Source organism: Copadichromis virginalis, linkage group LG7 (genome assembly GCF_057382275.1).
Source record: "Copadichromis virginalis isolate Kocher_CV1m ecotype Utaka linkage group LG7, C_Virginalis_male_GT1.1, whole genome shotgun sequence".
NCBI lineage: Eukaryota > Metazoa > Chordata > Actinopteri > Cichliformes > Cichlidae > Copadichromis > Copadichromis virginalis.
The window spans coordinates 60,170,978-60,185,749 of NC_140624.1; the positions used below are offsets into that span (position 1 = coordinate 60,170,978).

General features: G+C 39.6%; 1 protein-coding gene across 7 annotated transcripts in view; it reads right to left on the reverse strand.

The window, feature by feature from the left end:
• LOC146706389 (zinc finger MIZ domain-containing protein 2-like) overlaps positions 1–14,772 on the reverse strand; it is a 32,075-nt gene that overhangs the window by 15,209 nt on the left and 2,094 nt on the right. For 3 of the 7 annotated variants that reach the window (XM_085464542.1, XM_085464544.1, XM_085464543.1), the window contains exons 2-7: positions 9,925–10,000; positions 7,965–8,082; positions 6,777–6,979; positions 4,117–4,285; positions 2,432–2,650; positions 1,648–1,860 (exon numbers count right to left, since the gene is read on the reverse strand). In XM_085464542.1, coding sequence (XP_085320668.1) covers positions 1,648–1,860; positions 2,432–2,650; positions 4,117–4,285; positions 6,777–6,979; positions 7,965–8,082; positions 9,925–9,968 — 966 coding nt within the window. In that variant the 5' untranslated portion in view covers positions 9,969–10,000. Of the gene's footprint in view, positions 1–1,647; positions 1,861–2,431; positions 2,651–4,116; positions 4,286–6,776; positions 6,980–7,964; positions 8,083–8,875; positions 9,021–9,924; positions 10,001–14,772 lie in introns of those variants that run through there. The other 4 variants (XM_085464547.1, XM_085464548.1, XM_085464545.1 and 1 more) reach the window with 3 other exon arrangements.

The window sequence follows — 14,772 nt, forward strand, 5'->3', positions numbered from 1 at the left end:
GAAAGCTGACACTTGCAAGACTTTATCAAAGGTGTAAGCATCACAGATGCCTTTGTGTCAAAGTAGCTGAGGATAAAACACAGAAAAACGATTTTATAAAAACATTCAGCAGTAGATCAAAAACGAAAGAAAACCATTAATCAACATCTGAACATTACCCGATGCTGCTGAGGTGAAGCAGGGCAAAGTTATAGAGGTTTTAAAGACACAGCTAAGCGTTTTGCAATTTTGCATAATTTTAAAAAGTTTACATTTGTTCAGAAGCCTATTGAACAACAGAAATGAGGCTTTTTTTTCCGGAAGTAAGTAAAAGGAGACTTGTGCGTAATAAGCAAGCGAATAATGCACAAAAAAGATTTTTAGACGGAAATTGTTCTTGAAGTGTACTATGAGAGAGAGAGAGAGAGAGAGAAAGCTGTGCATGAAGTGTGATTTTATCTCGGTGGAAGCAAAACAGCAAAAGTAAGAGGAAATTCATGACGATGTTTATGTGAAGGGTAGTTTGGATCTTTTTTTGCTGCTGGTTCAATCAATATTGTTTGGAGAGAGATAAAACCTACAGCTTCAGAATCTAGCGCAAAAAGGACGTAAACACAAAGCATGGACCCGCCAAAACATTTGAATCAGCGAGCTGTCGGCTTTCAGCCCGACTGTGTCCGTGCCGTCGGGTGAGAAAGGCGACATCTCGCTGATTCTGATGCGTCAGCGGGTCCTTGCTTTGTGTTTACGTCTTTGTGCAGAATCCGTGTACCTGCTCTCATTTATTGTTTTAGCTTTTTTGGTGGTTGTTGAAATTTTGTGAGGTTTAACCTGAGATTCTGGCGTTTTGGGCAAAATAAATTTATATTGAAAAAATCGATTCAGGATTTTAATGAATCGATATCACGTTATCCAAGCTAGAATCGATTTTAATTGATAAACTGATAATCAAAACCCACCCCTAACTGCTTCTGCTTCTTCTTCTTCGGGGTTTAACGGCAGCTGGCATCCCTGGACATGCAGTGCTGCCATCTTCTGTTTCGGTCCGTTATTACACTCTTAAATCCTACTACTTATTCCTGCGTCTTTCGGGATCTTACAAAGCTTCAAACGACGCCTCGACTATTAAATTAGTCGTCTGCGATTTTAATAGTCGACGTAATCGTGACTAGTCGACTAATCGTGGCAGCCCTAGTATGTATCACCGGCTAGCTAGCGGATCTAAGAGCAGACCACAGCAACCTCCCCGAGCAGGTTTCAGTAACCATTACAATGGCAGACATCCAAGAAAGGGTCTCCAGTATGAAGCACTGGACAACACCAGGCCCCAACATGATTCAGCCTACTGGCTGAAGAAGCTGACTGCGATCCATGAGCATCTGGCAGTACAAATGAACCACCTGCTAGTTGATGAGAGAGACCCAGGCTAACTGAAAACCAGATAGTTCTGATTCCCAAGGACCCCCCCCAGAAGGTACTGGCACCATCTAACTACCAGCCAATAACCAACATTCTAGATATAGTTGTGCCAGGTGAAATAGTTTCAGCATCTGCTTTTATTCTGTACATTACAAGTTTTATTTAGGAATTTATAAGATAGTCAAACATCCTTAAAAATTATGTTAATCTCAAACATCCCAAAGCTGCTTGGCTCTGTTTTGTGGTCACCTTATAATACTGAGGAGGATTGGGCTGTCCAGCTCCAGGGGAAAACTGTGCTGGATTGTGTGATCCAGCAGAGTAGTGTCCCACGTGAGGCATCCGGCTGGAGAGGTAAGAGGGTGAGGTGGCGCATCTCTGCTGCGAACCAGAGGGGTATTGCAGAGGCTGGTTAGTGTACCCCGACATCCCACCAGAGCCATACTGTGGTCCAGAAAAACCCTGGAAAAAGACAGAGACGGTAAAGTGGAATTAGAGCTGTTTAATCCATAATTTAATGGGAAAGTATGATATTGCATGAGTTATCAAGTAAGTATCTAATTCTTTCTGCCTTTTGAATAAACCAAAATAGGACAGATGAGAGGTAGTTAGCACTGTTGCCTAACAGAAGGTCCTGATTTTGACTCCACCATCTGACCAGGGCCTTTCTTTGTGGAGTTTGCATGTTCTCCTAATGATTTCGTGGGTTCTCTCCGGGTACTTTGGCTTCCTCCCACGGTCCAAAGACAATTAGTGGGGATAGGAAGTGAAATGATGTTTTTAAACTGGTGACTATAAATTGCCCACAGGTGTTAATGTGAGTGCAAATGGTTGTCTCTTTGTTAGCCCTGTGATGGATTGGCGATCAATCCAGGGTGTACCCTGACCCTTGCCCTATGGTAGCGAGAATATGGTAGCTACCCCACCCCACCCCAAGTCCCTGATAAACATATACAGAAAAAAATAGATGGATGGAGGACAATATACTATAATATAGTTTGAGTTTGAGCAAACATTTGGTGGGATCACAGACCTCGGAATGGAAAGGCCGTTTGAGTCCTTGTTGTCCGCCTGGATAGCCTCCTTGATGTGGAATCCTCTGAATATGCGCAGGGTGAGAAGGATACAAGCCTCCGGTGGAAGGTGGAAGTCCAGACCTTGAAGAGATCATCCCGCCAGGGTTCATCCCTGGAGGGCCACGGGGGCCCGCATGAGATAGGAATTGGGTGCTGTAAGAGGATGTTCCGCCCAACTGAAAAGGAAAGGAGAAAAAAACAAAAATGTTATAAAGTTAACTGGATCTTTTCCACAGCATTGACGGTTCACAGAGTTCAGTCACAGCGAGTCAGGGTCTGCATTTATTAAGCAACTCAGAGCTGTGAAAGTTACTTTTGCCCAGTCGCAGTTTTGGTAGTTGAAATAAATACAACCTGTAACTTAAAATGGGAATCCCATTTAACTTAAGTCTAATCAATATCAATATAGTGCTGTGGATCAAAAGACCCCTACCTGATGTTTTGTTTTGGGTTTTATTCCCATATTTGTCACACTTTCAGATACAGTACATTTTTCAGATTATCAAACAGTGTTTAATATTAGACAAAGATAACCCAAGTAAATAAAAATAGCATTTTTTTTTTATTTAAAGTGTATTTTTTAAGGAAAATAAGCTCAGTATTGCTCAGCCTATCAAAATTACTCCAAGTGTAATTAAGAAGTCACACAAGTCTCATAAGAACCCAGAACAACATCTAAAAAACTGCAGGCCTCAGTTAGGTATGATGATTCAACAATGACAAAATATTAACAGATTGCAATTTTTGCTCAGAGTTTCAATGTAAAAATCACTGCTGACTAAAAAGAACTGTCAGGTTCATCTCACATTGCCAAAAAAAAAGTACCTTCGTTGTTCCCTGAAATTTGGGGAAAATATTCTGTGGATTGCCAAGACAAAAGCAGAACTTTTCTGAAGACTTACAACCCATTACATTCAGCATGAAACAGTATTTCAGAAAAAGTACATCATACCAACAGTCAAACATGATGGTGGTAGTGTGATTCTCTGTGACTGCTTTACTGCTTCAGGATCTGCACGACTTGCCATAGCTGATGTAATCATGAATTCTGCTCTCTACCAGAAAATCCTGAAGCTCAAACACACTTGAGTCATGCACCAGACGTATCTTAAATACACAAGTCAACATCTGAATGTTTCAAAAACACACCACAGTAGGTGAATTAAAACAATTCTGTAAGGAAGAGTGAGCCAAAATTCCTCCACAGTGATGTTAAAGACTTATTGCCATTTATTGCAAATACTTGATTGACATGTCTGTTTAAGCTAAAAGAGGATGCACATGATCACTGCCTGCTGCTCTCTTTGTGCTTTTGTGTCTTCATTAATAACTTCAGAGGAGATTATAGGCAGAGAGTGGGACATGTAACAGGTCCAACCTTGGATGCTAAAGTCAAAAATTTGGCAATCAGGATCAACACAAACAAGTTGAAACTAGAGCTGCAACTACCAGAAACATCTGGTAACATCCAACGCAGAGTTCAGATGTTCAACTCACTATCATTTATGGAAAATAAAATCAGCTAATTACATCAAATGATTGCACCTGAACCATGAAAGCTATGTGCAGCTTCTCCCTTTTCTCTTCTTGCATGCCTCCCCTAACACAAAGAGATGCACATATTTTTCTCAGAGACCTTTACCTGGCCATAGCTCAGCTCCTGGTTCTGTTTTTCCTGTATTGCTGCAACAGTCGCTGTAGCAGTGGCAGTTGCTGTGGCAGCGGCGGCAGCAACAGCAGCAGCAGCAGCCTGAGTGAAATCTGAGGGTGGACGAACGCCTAGACCGGCACCTCCACTGTTTCCAGAGTAACTGTGGGGAGAGAAAGGAAAACTGGGAGATGAGTGGGATTAGTAAACTACACATAACTATGTGACGTTTTGTCACTAGCATGAGTCAGAGTCGTGGGTGAGAGCAACCATATTACATTACATGCATGTAATTAAAAAAAGCATTTCAGTCCTAACCACTAGAGTCAAAACAAGATATTTATATTTGATATGGCTCTGATTTGGGAGATCACCCTCTTCCATCCGATATATGAAGAGCCTGAGGCAGAAAAAACTATAGCAGGGAATCAAAACAAAACAGAAATGGAAAGAAAGAAATGTGGTGGGCTGCATAGCTGTTTGCAGTTGTTTAGCAACTGTGGGCAAGAAATATTTACTGAGGTTATGTAAAAGGTTACTAAATGCAGGACCTATCTCTCATGATGACCTTCTGTACCACAGTTAGATCAACTATCATCATTCCAGTGTTAACTGATGTTGGCTTCCAGCCTACTTCTTCAAGTGTTTCTACAGGGAGTGCAGAATTATTAGGCAAATGAGTATTTTGTCCACATCATCCTCTTCATGCATGTTGTCTTACTCCAAGCTGTATAGGCTCGAAAGCCTACTACCAATTAAGCATATTAGGTGATGTGCATCTCTGTAATGAGAAGGGGTGTGGTCTAATGACATCAACACCCTATATCAGGTGTGCATAATTATTAGGCAACGTCCTTTTCTTTGGCAAAATGGGTCAAAAGAAGGACTTGACAGGCTCAGAAAAGTCAAAAATAGTGAGATATCTTGCAGAGGGATGCAGCAGTCTCAAAATTGCAAAGCTTCTGAAGCGTGATCATCAAACAATCAAGCGTTTCATTCAAAATAGTCAACAGGGTCGCAAGAAGCGTGTGGAAAAACCAAGGTGCAAAATAACTGCCCATGAACTGAGAAAAGTCAAGCGTGCAGCTGCCAAGATGCCACTTGCCACCAGTTTGGCCATATTTCAGAGCTGCAACATCACTGGAGTGCCCAAAAGCACAAGGTGTGCAATACTCAGAGACATGGCCAAGGTAAGAAAGGCTGAAAGACGACCACCACTGAACAAGACACACAAGCTGAAACGTCAAGACTGGGCCAAGAAATATCTCAAGACTGGTTTTTCTAAGGTTTTATGGACTGATGAAATGAGAGTGAGTCTTGATGGGCCAGATGGATGGGCCCGTGGCTGGATTGGTAAAGGGCAGAGAGCTCCAGTCCGACTCAGACGCCAGCAAGGTGGAGGTGGAGTACTGGTTTGGGCTGGTATCATCAAAGATGAGCTTGTGGGGCCTTTTCGGGTTGAGGATGGAGTCAAGCTCAACTCCCAGTCCTACTGCCAGTTTCTGGAAGACACCTTCTTCAAGCAGTGGTACAGGAAGAAGTCTGCATCCTTTAAGAAAAACATGATTTTCATGCAGGACAATGCTCCATCACACGCGTCCAAGTACTCCACAGCGTGGCTGGCAAGAAAGGGTATAAAAGAAGAAAAACTAATGACATGGCCACCTTGTTCACCTGATCTGAACCCCATTGAGAACCTGTGGTCCATCATCAAATGTGAGATTTACAAGGAGGGAAAACAGTACACCTCTCTGAACAGTGTCTGGGAGGCTGTGGTTGCTGCTGCACGCAATGTTGATGGTGAACAGATCAAAACACTGACAGAATCCATGGATGGCAGGCTTTTGAGTGTCCTTGCAAAGAAAGGTGGCTATATTGGTCGCTGATTTGTTTTTGTTTTGTTTTTGAATGTCAGAAATGTATATTTTTGAATGTGGAGGTGTTATATTGGTTTCACTGGTAAAAATAAATAATTGAAATGGGTATATATTTGTTTTTTGTTAAGTTGCCTAATAATTATGCACAGTAATAGTCACCTGCACACACAGATATCCCCCTAAAATAGCTAAAACTAAAAACAAACTAAAAACTACTTCCAAAAACATTCAGCTTTGATATTAATGAGTTTTTTGGGTTCATTGAGAACATGGTTGTTGTTCAATAATAAAATTATTCCTCAAAATTACAACTTGCCTAATAATTCTGCACTCCCTGTAAGGTTACTTTGGCAATGATAAAGATGAGTTCAGTTGCTTACGGTGATATTGGTAGTCGAACAGTATAAAACCATCTCTATGGGATGTAGTCAGCAAGCTAGGGGAGTTGTGCCTGTGTAAATAGTCAGTACTAAAATACACATGATTTCTTTGAATGTTCATTTTCCAGGGTGGAATGACTGTACAGCATATATCTTTTAATGACGTTCAAGGTAAAATGTATGCATACATACATTCACTTACATCTTTTTAATAATTGGTGTTGAAGGATCTACAATGTCTTTTAACTTGACATGAAAAAGCATATTAACCTATTAACTGGTGATCATAATTTACTACAACTAGTAGTTTCTCTTTGCCTTTTCTCTGAGCATAAAAAAATGTGGTTTCACAGCACCAACTAGACTGGCCAATAATCAGAACAATAGGATGGCATACCTTCCACTGTAGGCGGAGGCTGGGTTGTAAGCAGTGCTGGGACGTCCATACATGACTGGCTGGCCATAACCTTTCGAGACAGGATCTCCATATGACTGCTGACCTATGAACTGGGAGCCCATCCCAGGACCCATACCAGGGCTACCACCGGGCATCATGTGACTGCCAGAGCTATCGCCAGGGCCCATGGGTGCACCAAACACCTACATAGGAATAGGAGGAATAATTTCACCCCAAACAGTCATATAAACCATAAAGTGACGGGAAGATATGAAGGCAGACAAGGTGGTGGGAGACATTCATTAGACCAAAGTGTGGGCTTCCTAGGTTAACTCTTAACACTCAAACTGAAAGTTAAAGAGAGACAGTTTATTTTAAAATAATTAAGTAATTTTTTTACACATGTACTTCTAAGTAGACTCAAACATGTTTTGGTCTTTGGGACGAAACAGTATTTGTGAAAGTTATAACAGCACTGTAGGTTAGGAATAGGACATTTAACAATGAAATGTGGATGTAACCGTTGAGAGCAGCTCAACTTCAGCCATATCAGTGTCCTGAAAGTAAAAGTCTTTCAGAGAAAAGCAGCTAGCCCATTGATGACTTTATTGTTTTCTAATCTTTACTTTTCTAATAGTAGATTACGGGACATTTATGAAAAAACAAAACAAAAAAACAATCATGATGAAAAATACCGAGCAACACACTGAAACACTGGTGCTCGAGCAGCTCTCATATCGTGCAAGGCAAAATTACTGTTTTCGTCAAGTGATTCTGGTGGCTTTAAGGAGAGTAATACAATTATTTTAGTCCCCTGTTGAACAGGGCTGAAAATCTCATACACAGTGTGCACTTACACCAGATTTTTCCTCTTTTTGGAGGGGCCGACATCCGTTTCGCTGCTGACCCCATCCACTACAATAAGCTTCCAAACAGGGGATTGCCTGACTACCATCTATTTTAGTTAACAAACTGAATATGCACAAGTACCTCTTACAAAATCTAGCCCTTTTAGTAAAGGGAAATATTTCACTTCTAGATTCTCAGTCAGAATAGCAGCCCTTGATTTTATACTCTGAATTAAACCCAGGCTTTGTATATACTTCTGAAATTAGTCTTTTGTATAGTTACAGCCAACAGGAGGAGAACAATGTCCCAGGATACCCAGGATACCAAGTCATGTGTTACCTGATTGTGTGTGTGATTGGTCACACCCCACACAGTGGTTACTACAGAGAGAGATCCTGCGTGCTGATTGGTGCCTGGTTGCCAGGAGACTGGCTCATTTATGAAGGAGCCGCCAATGCTGCAGGAGGATATGAATACAAGTCACTGGGATAGTTGTGGAGGTTCAGCAGAGGCAGAGAGAGCTTTCATCTAGATATCAATAACATTAAATGTCAGAATATCAGACATAACTTTATTATTTCCTAACGAAAATAGATGATGAAAACAGACCTTATTACAGCTCGTTTTACTGCTGTAGCACAAGGACGTGAGTAAAAGGTAATCATTGCACCTTTTACTTTGGCGAGCTAATGATGAACCATAACATGGTTTATTTATCTCACAGTTAAGGTTTCTGCTTCCTCCTTGAAAACCATTTACTGGAAAGGACAGCACCGGTCTCAGAGCACAATATTTAAAGGCTTACTGACACTGAAACCTTCAACACCATTATGGATGTTTTAGTTTTAATATTTTTAAATTACTCTTCCATATTTTGGTAAAGACATAGAAGTTTAATCTGGCATTTGTTCACTTAATAATCAGATTCAATATGTTTCTGTAACTTTTTTCCCCATTTTCCCCCTTTTTAACCATTACTGCTTGTTGTTGAGCTGCCTACACATTTCTTCCACTTCTTTCTGTAGTGAAACAGCAGTCATCAAGCTGTATGGCTGCACTCAATTAAGACTGTTTCGGCTTAAGCGAATCCAGATGCATCCAAAAAGACTTAACAGAAAACACTCTGGATTCCCTTTAATAGTTCAAACTGGAGGGAATTCAGTTATCTGCTTCTTTTTTTTTCCTTTATTATTTACAGATCCATGCATCCAAGTTTTCTTCCTGGTCGGAGGTGCAGCACATACACTTACTGAGCATGTCTATAGTCAAAAGATTCTCCATCCATTCTCTATCCATCTGCATTGATTTATATTTGCCAGCATGGTTCTGCAATTGGACTTCTCTTCCTTTGATTTTCCATGACTGCATGAGGAAAGGCCTGCAGGGGAACATCAGCTATAGCCAGCACAAAACAGACTGCTTACGAATGACTGCTTAACATGTAATGTTTAGGAACTTTGTTAAATTAATAGTTCATAATAAAAATGATCATAATTTCATATGTGTTATGAATTTGTCTCCATAAAAACAGCAAAATGTGACCATGGAGTGCAGGAGGAGACAGAATGAAGAAGGGTTGATACTGGTCAGAATAGCTAACACACGCAGTGCACACTCCTATCGCTTGACACTACAAGTCGTGCAGCGCTGACTTCACTCTCCCTCTGAACCTGTGTCTCAAAAAAAACATCTTCCCCATCAAGTGAGACGGCACTGATGAAACTGGAGATGACAATGTCCCTTTAAGGCATAAAGCCATAAAAGAAAGATTTTATATTGGGAATTTCACAATAAACCATACTTTCAAAATTCTGAAAAACATAACTATTTCTTTTATTGTACCAGGCGTAGTGTAGGTATCACAGACAACCAATCAGTTATAGACAAATCTGGTGTAAGACCTTTAAAAAGCTTACTGCAGGATTGCTCTCCAAAATCCAAAGAAAACTGATTTAGTCTATTTGAGCCTTGAAATGCTTGGGACGTTTGCTTGAAAATGAAAGTTATTTAAGTTATTCATATTTTAATTTTAGAAGATATGATGTGGAAAGAGTAGTTTTAAGAACACTTCAAACATACATAAAAATAATTTGAAAATTTTAATGAAATAACCAATTTGTATATTTAAATCATATTAAATAAGTGAACAACTAATGGGAAAAATTTCATTCCATTATAACTTGTAGTGGCTTGCCTAGTAATGCAAGACTCATTCTTGCTTGGCTTAGCAGGTGAAGGGTCACATGATTCACCTGAGGACACTGAGCTTATGGTCACACTTGTGTGAGTGTGTGGATACCTTTGTGGAGGCAAGGAGGGTTTCATGCACTTGAGGAGGTTCATCGGAGTACCCCCACCATCCTCCAGTGGCAGCCCTGAGACGCACAGAAAAAGACGAATACTCAAATCTCATTTGGTGCCGCAAACAGCAGCAATTTATCATCACTGTAGCCCGTACTCTGTGCACAAAGACAGTGCCGTCCCACTCTGAGCAACTCACTTTAATGTGTGTGTGTGTGTCACTGTGCACATCAAAATGTTAGCCTATCACTGACTGCTCTCTTGGCTCTGATACCTCGTCAAGGAGGGGGAGGGGTGCTGCGAGCTATATTTAGCCTGCTGATATCAAAAGAAATTTAAGAGAACAGAGAGGCACCGTCTTCTCTCAGAACACCAATGTACAATAGTCACTTACCGACACAAACGTTTAAAGCTTAAGCAGAATTTTTTCCTGTTTTATTTTTATTTGAAGACAGAGATCACTATCAATTTGATTATTTCTGAATCCAAAACACAAGTGAAGCTAGTTGATCATTTAGAAAAAATCATAAGGATGAAAAGATGAAATATTTGCCGTTTAAAATATTTCAATTAGACAATTTGATGCTTTTCATTATTAAAAAATAAAAAGCATTATTCAAAACAAAACAAAACATCAAATTTATTATCGCCTGGGTAAATAATTTGCTGTCACCCAAACATCTGAGTATGGTAACACATCTGAACACACCTTATGTGTGAACATAATTTTACAAATAATAAATACATAAATAAATTTACAGTCATTTTAAAGATTAATCTAAAAGAAATTTTAATGAAAAAAAAACACGAGTTAACCATTAACTCCATCAGCCAATAGGGCCCATAGTTATAAAAGGGCACCAATACAAAAGGTACTTCTTTTGCTTCCTGTGTTCAAAGGAGTCCAAACCCTTACAAAATGAACTCAAGCCATTAAAAGAATGTGAAGAAACAACCACTTTAACTTTATGTCCAGAACATCTCTGTGTTGTGTTTAAGTGACATCAATTTAAGCCACCCGGACTCTAAGCTCATGTAACTGGGGGACAATAGGGAACAATGTATATTACTCTCCCAGTTGGTTGCTGGAGGTTTATGGTAGTGTGAAGTTGATTAAAAAGGCATATATAGCGCTGTTCTGAGTTCTGATTTCTTTGATCACTAGCAGGTTGCCGTGTCCTTCCTACTATTCGGTGCCATTTCAAAGTTGTAACATTGTAGAAAAATGCTAGTGTTTTGAATATACAGTCAATTGATATTTCAGTTCTCTAAAAGATTTTGTCACTGTCTTTACTTGTGCAAATTTATTTTAAGAGGGCCTTAATAAACAAGTATTATATATAAAAAAAAAAAAAAAAAAAAAAAAAAAAAAAAAAAACACGATCCATTTTGAAGCATAGTGTATTTTCAATCCATGTCTTTTAGATTTAAAAGGAGCAGTTCACAGCTGAGTGTGAAGCAATGGGTATAACAATTAGCCCTTCCAAGTCTGAAGCCATGGTCTACTGGTTCAAGGACGAGGTGCTGCCCCAAGTGAAGGAGTTTAAGCATCTCATGGTCTTGCTGACAGACAGGTTGGGACTGTGGCTATAGTGATGCAGTACTGGTCTGCTATGGTAGAAAGAGAGTTCAGCGTAAAAGCAAAGCTACTGATTTACCGGTCAAACTATGGCCCAACCCTCACCTCTTGTCATGAGCTATGGGTAGTGACCCAAAGAGCAAGACTGCGTATCCAAGTGACAGAAATTAGGTTTTTATCAAGGGTGGCTTGCCTCTCCCTTAGCAATAGAGTGAAGAATGTATGACTTTCATCTCCTATAGACATGTCTGTCTGTAAAAGTAAAACTTTGAACTACCGTCTCAAGACCGCTTCAGAAAAACTGCAAGAAAGTGTGGCTCCTTAGAAGAACAATATAAAGAAATAAGACTTCGTGTGATGAAAAGCTAAAAGCCTAAAACAACTCAATTACTTTTATTATGTAGCTAAAGCAAAATTGACATAACAGCTAATTATCATCCATGCAAATATAAATGCAATTTATATTTGCCAATATATTATTATACAAGAAAAAGGTTAAAATTACCTGATATTGGTACATCTGTAAAAGACACCCTGTCATATGTGACAAAAAAAGCATCAAACCTCCATAAATTGAAATGTCACATTTCTGCAGCTCTACTGTGCAGACAAATGTGACGCTTGGACCATTTTAATCTACACACACAGCATGTCTTAATTACAGTGTTCAAAAAAGGTTACACCACATGAGAACATGCAAGAACAGATTAAACTTGTTCTTTGACTTGGTCAATATATTAACACCGCTGCTTTTTTATTTGTGCCTTTTCCTCCTTTAATGACAGATGCTTTTTTCCCAGCACATTCTTCCTCACTGCTCTGCCACTGCTCTCCTCCTGGGTTCTCCCACTCAAGATTTTCTTTATCTGACAGTTACCAACTGACATGCTAATTTTCCAACATCAGAGCCTTGAACATCCCCTCCCACTGTATCTTTTCTCTGGCTTTCTATTTGCACTTTGTAGATTTAGGTCAGACACTTCATATTTTGTATAAAAAGAAAGAAAGAGAGAGTTGAATCTTGGATCATGTAACCACCATACTTGAATTCTCATTCATCAAAAAGCACTTCCAGCACTTTACAACTTATTGTTGTCTCATTACAGCTGGATGGCAAAAACCACACAAAAATAAATATGAAACATCTATGATGTCTAACTTTATCACAGGTTTAATGTGAACACAACCAGCACAGACTACCTGTACAGAAATGACAAAATGATGTCTAGCAGCATTTCATTTCTCACCATATGTTCTTTGCTTCTCTGTTACTGTCAACACACTGCCAGCCAAAACACCAAAGCCACTCAATCAACTCACAACTGACCCTCTGCTCCTATACCTGCATTCCTGCTTTCCAGCTCCTGCTTTTAAGAACGTTTTAAGAAAATTTCAGATAGTTTTTTTTTTTTAATTTTTAAGCATAAATGCCTAAAATTAATAAATTTAAGCTTGTCAAATGCAAATAATTGCTGCTTTTCTGAAAATGTGCAAGTTGGACTATTCAACAAAACACTATTAATCCATCACAAAAAATTAGAAACTGCAGCCCTATTTAACACTTCACTTCTCTCTCTCTCCCACACACACAACTGAAAAGAAAGTAAACCTCTGATGCAAATTCCAAAAAAAGCCACTTAACAATTTGACACACATTTGACTCCTAATTCACAGTATCTGAAAATCCAACTGTCTAGATCTTTTAGACAACTTGACCTCTGATCTTAACTTTGAGGTCAAGGTCTCTGGGACTTTGACCTTCAGATCAAGAACTGGAGACTTATGATACCTTTCAAAGCCAAAATTTTAAAAATGCAAAAAGCGCCACCCCTATACACTGATAAGAAAAAAATATATGTTCTGTTTTTGTTTTTTAAATCTCAGTGAGCGGTATCATAAAGCTTCTTGTCTGTCAATTAGTATGTGCAGCCATCCTTTACATTACAGCCATTCTGTGGCCGCAGTCCAATATTGTCAATGAAAACTGTGCTTATTTCAGTTTCGCTAGAAAACTTATGCTCTCCATGTTTGGTGGACATAGCTTCAGTGATTTAGCATTGTCACAGATAAGTTTCCTCTACCTTGGATAACATGTGTGATTCAAAGATGGAAAATGAAAAAGTTGTTCTTTAGCACATCAGCAAGAAAGGTTCTGACAAGAGGGAGATGGGATGGAAGCTCTGACTGTGTCTTGTTCTAACAAAACAGGTAAGTTGAGCAAGTGCAGACTCAGCCAGCACTTTTAGATTACCATCCATCCACTTTCGCTTATCCGTTTCAGGGTCGCGGGGGGCACTGGAGCCTACCCCAGCTGTCATAAGGCGAGAAGCGGGCTAGACCCTGGACAGGTCGCCAGTCTGTCGCAGGGCTAACACAGAGACAGGCAACCATTCGCACTCACATTCACTGCTCACAGTATCTGCCAATACAGAGCAGCAACCAAATACCAATGTTAAACTAATATGCTGCAATCCTCACTGTGGTGAAGAGTAGGAATGGGAATCGAGAACCGGTGGTTGTGGAAAACCAGTTTACAGTTCCTTGCCTATTGACCCCACTTATCAGTTCTTGCACTCTCACTACAATCAGCTGATTTTACTTTGTGTGTCAGTGGAGGAAAATAAAGAGACATATGGATATTTATTTTTATTGCACAAAAGGACGAGATAAATGGTAAAGTGGAAAACGGCATCCAGGACAAAAACAACCGCATTATGCTGCTAACACAACTTTGGTTCTTTGCAAGCATCTGTGAAGACAGCATGCTAACGCTAACAAAAAATAAAAGTGATTATATTTAGACTGTATGAGGTAAGCGCGCTTCTAGTAACTTCAGCTTCACATTTTCATTGCTGATCAAATAAAGCTGGTAAGATAAGATACCAGTTTTCGCTCTAGTTGCTAAGCTTTCCTCTTGAAATAACTTTCAGACACAAATAGTTGTGTTATCCTGTCAAATTAACACCATAAATTATAATGTTACAGACGGACACGACTGATGTTTGCTGGGTAGCTCCAAAATTAAAATTAGCTTTTTATTATTAGCCATAGCCACTACTCACTAGCTTAAGTTAACCTTCAGCTGCAACCCTCAGAATTATCAGAGTGTAGGCCCAGAACTTGGAGTACACTAGCTTTTGAGCCCCTGAAACTACGCTTGTGGCGATCTAGTAACTACTAATAGTTAAGCAGCTAACATCAGTGTGTACACTGGCCAGGTTAACCTTTATGAAAATGTTTAATGTGACAATATTGTTTAGAAGGAAA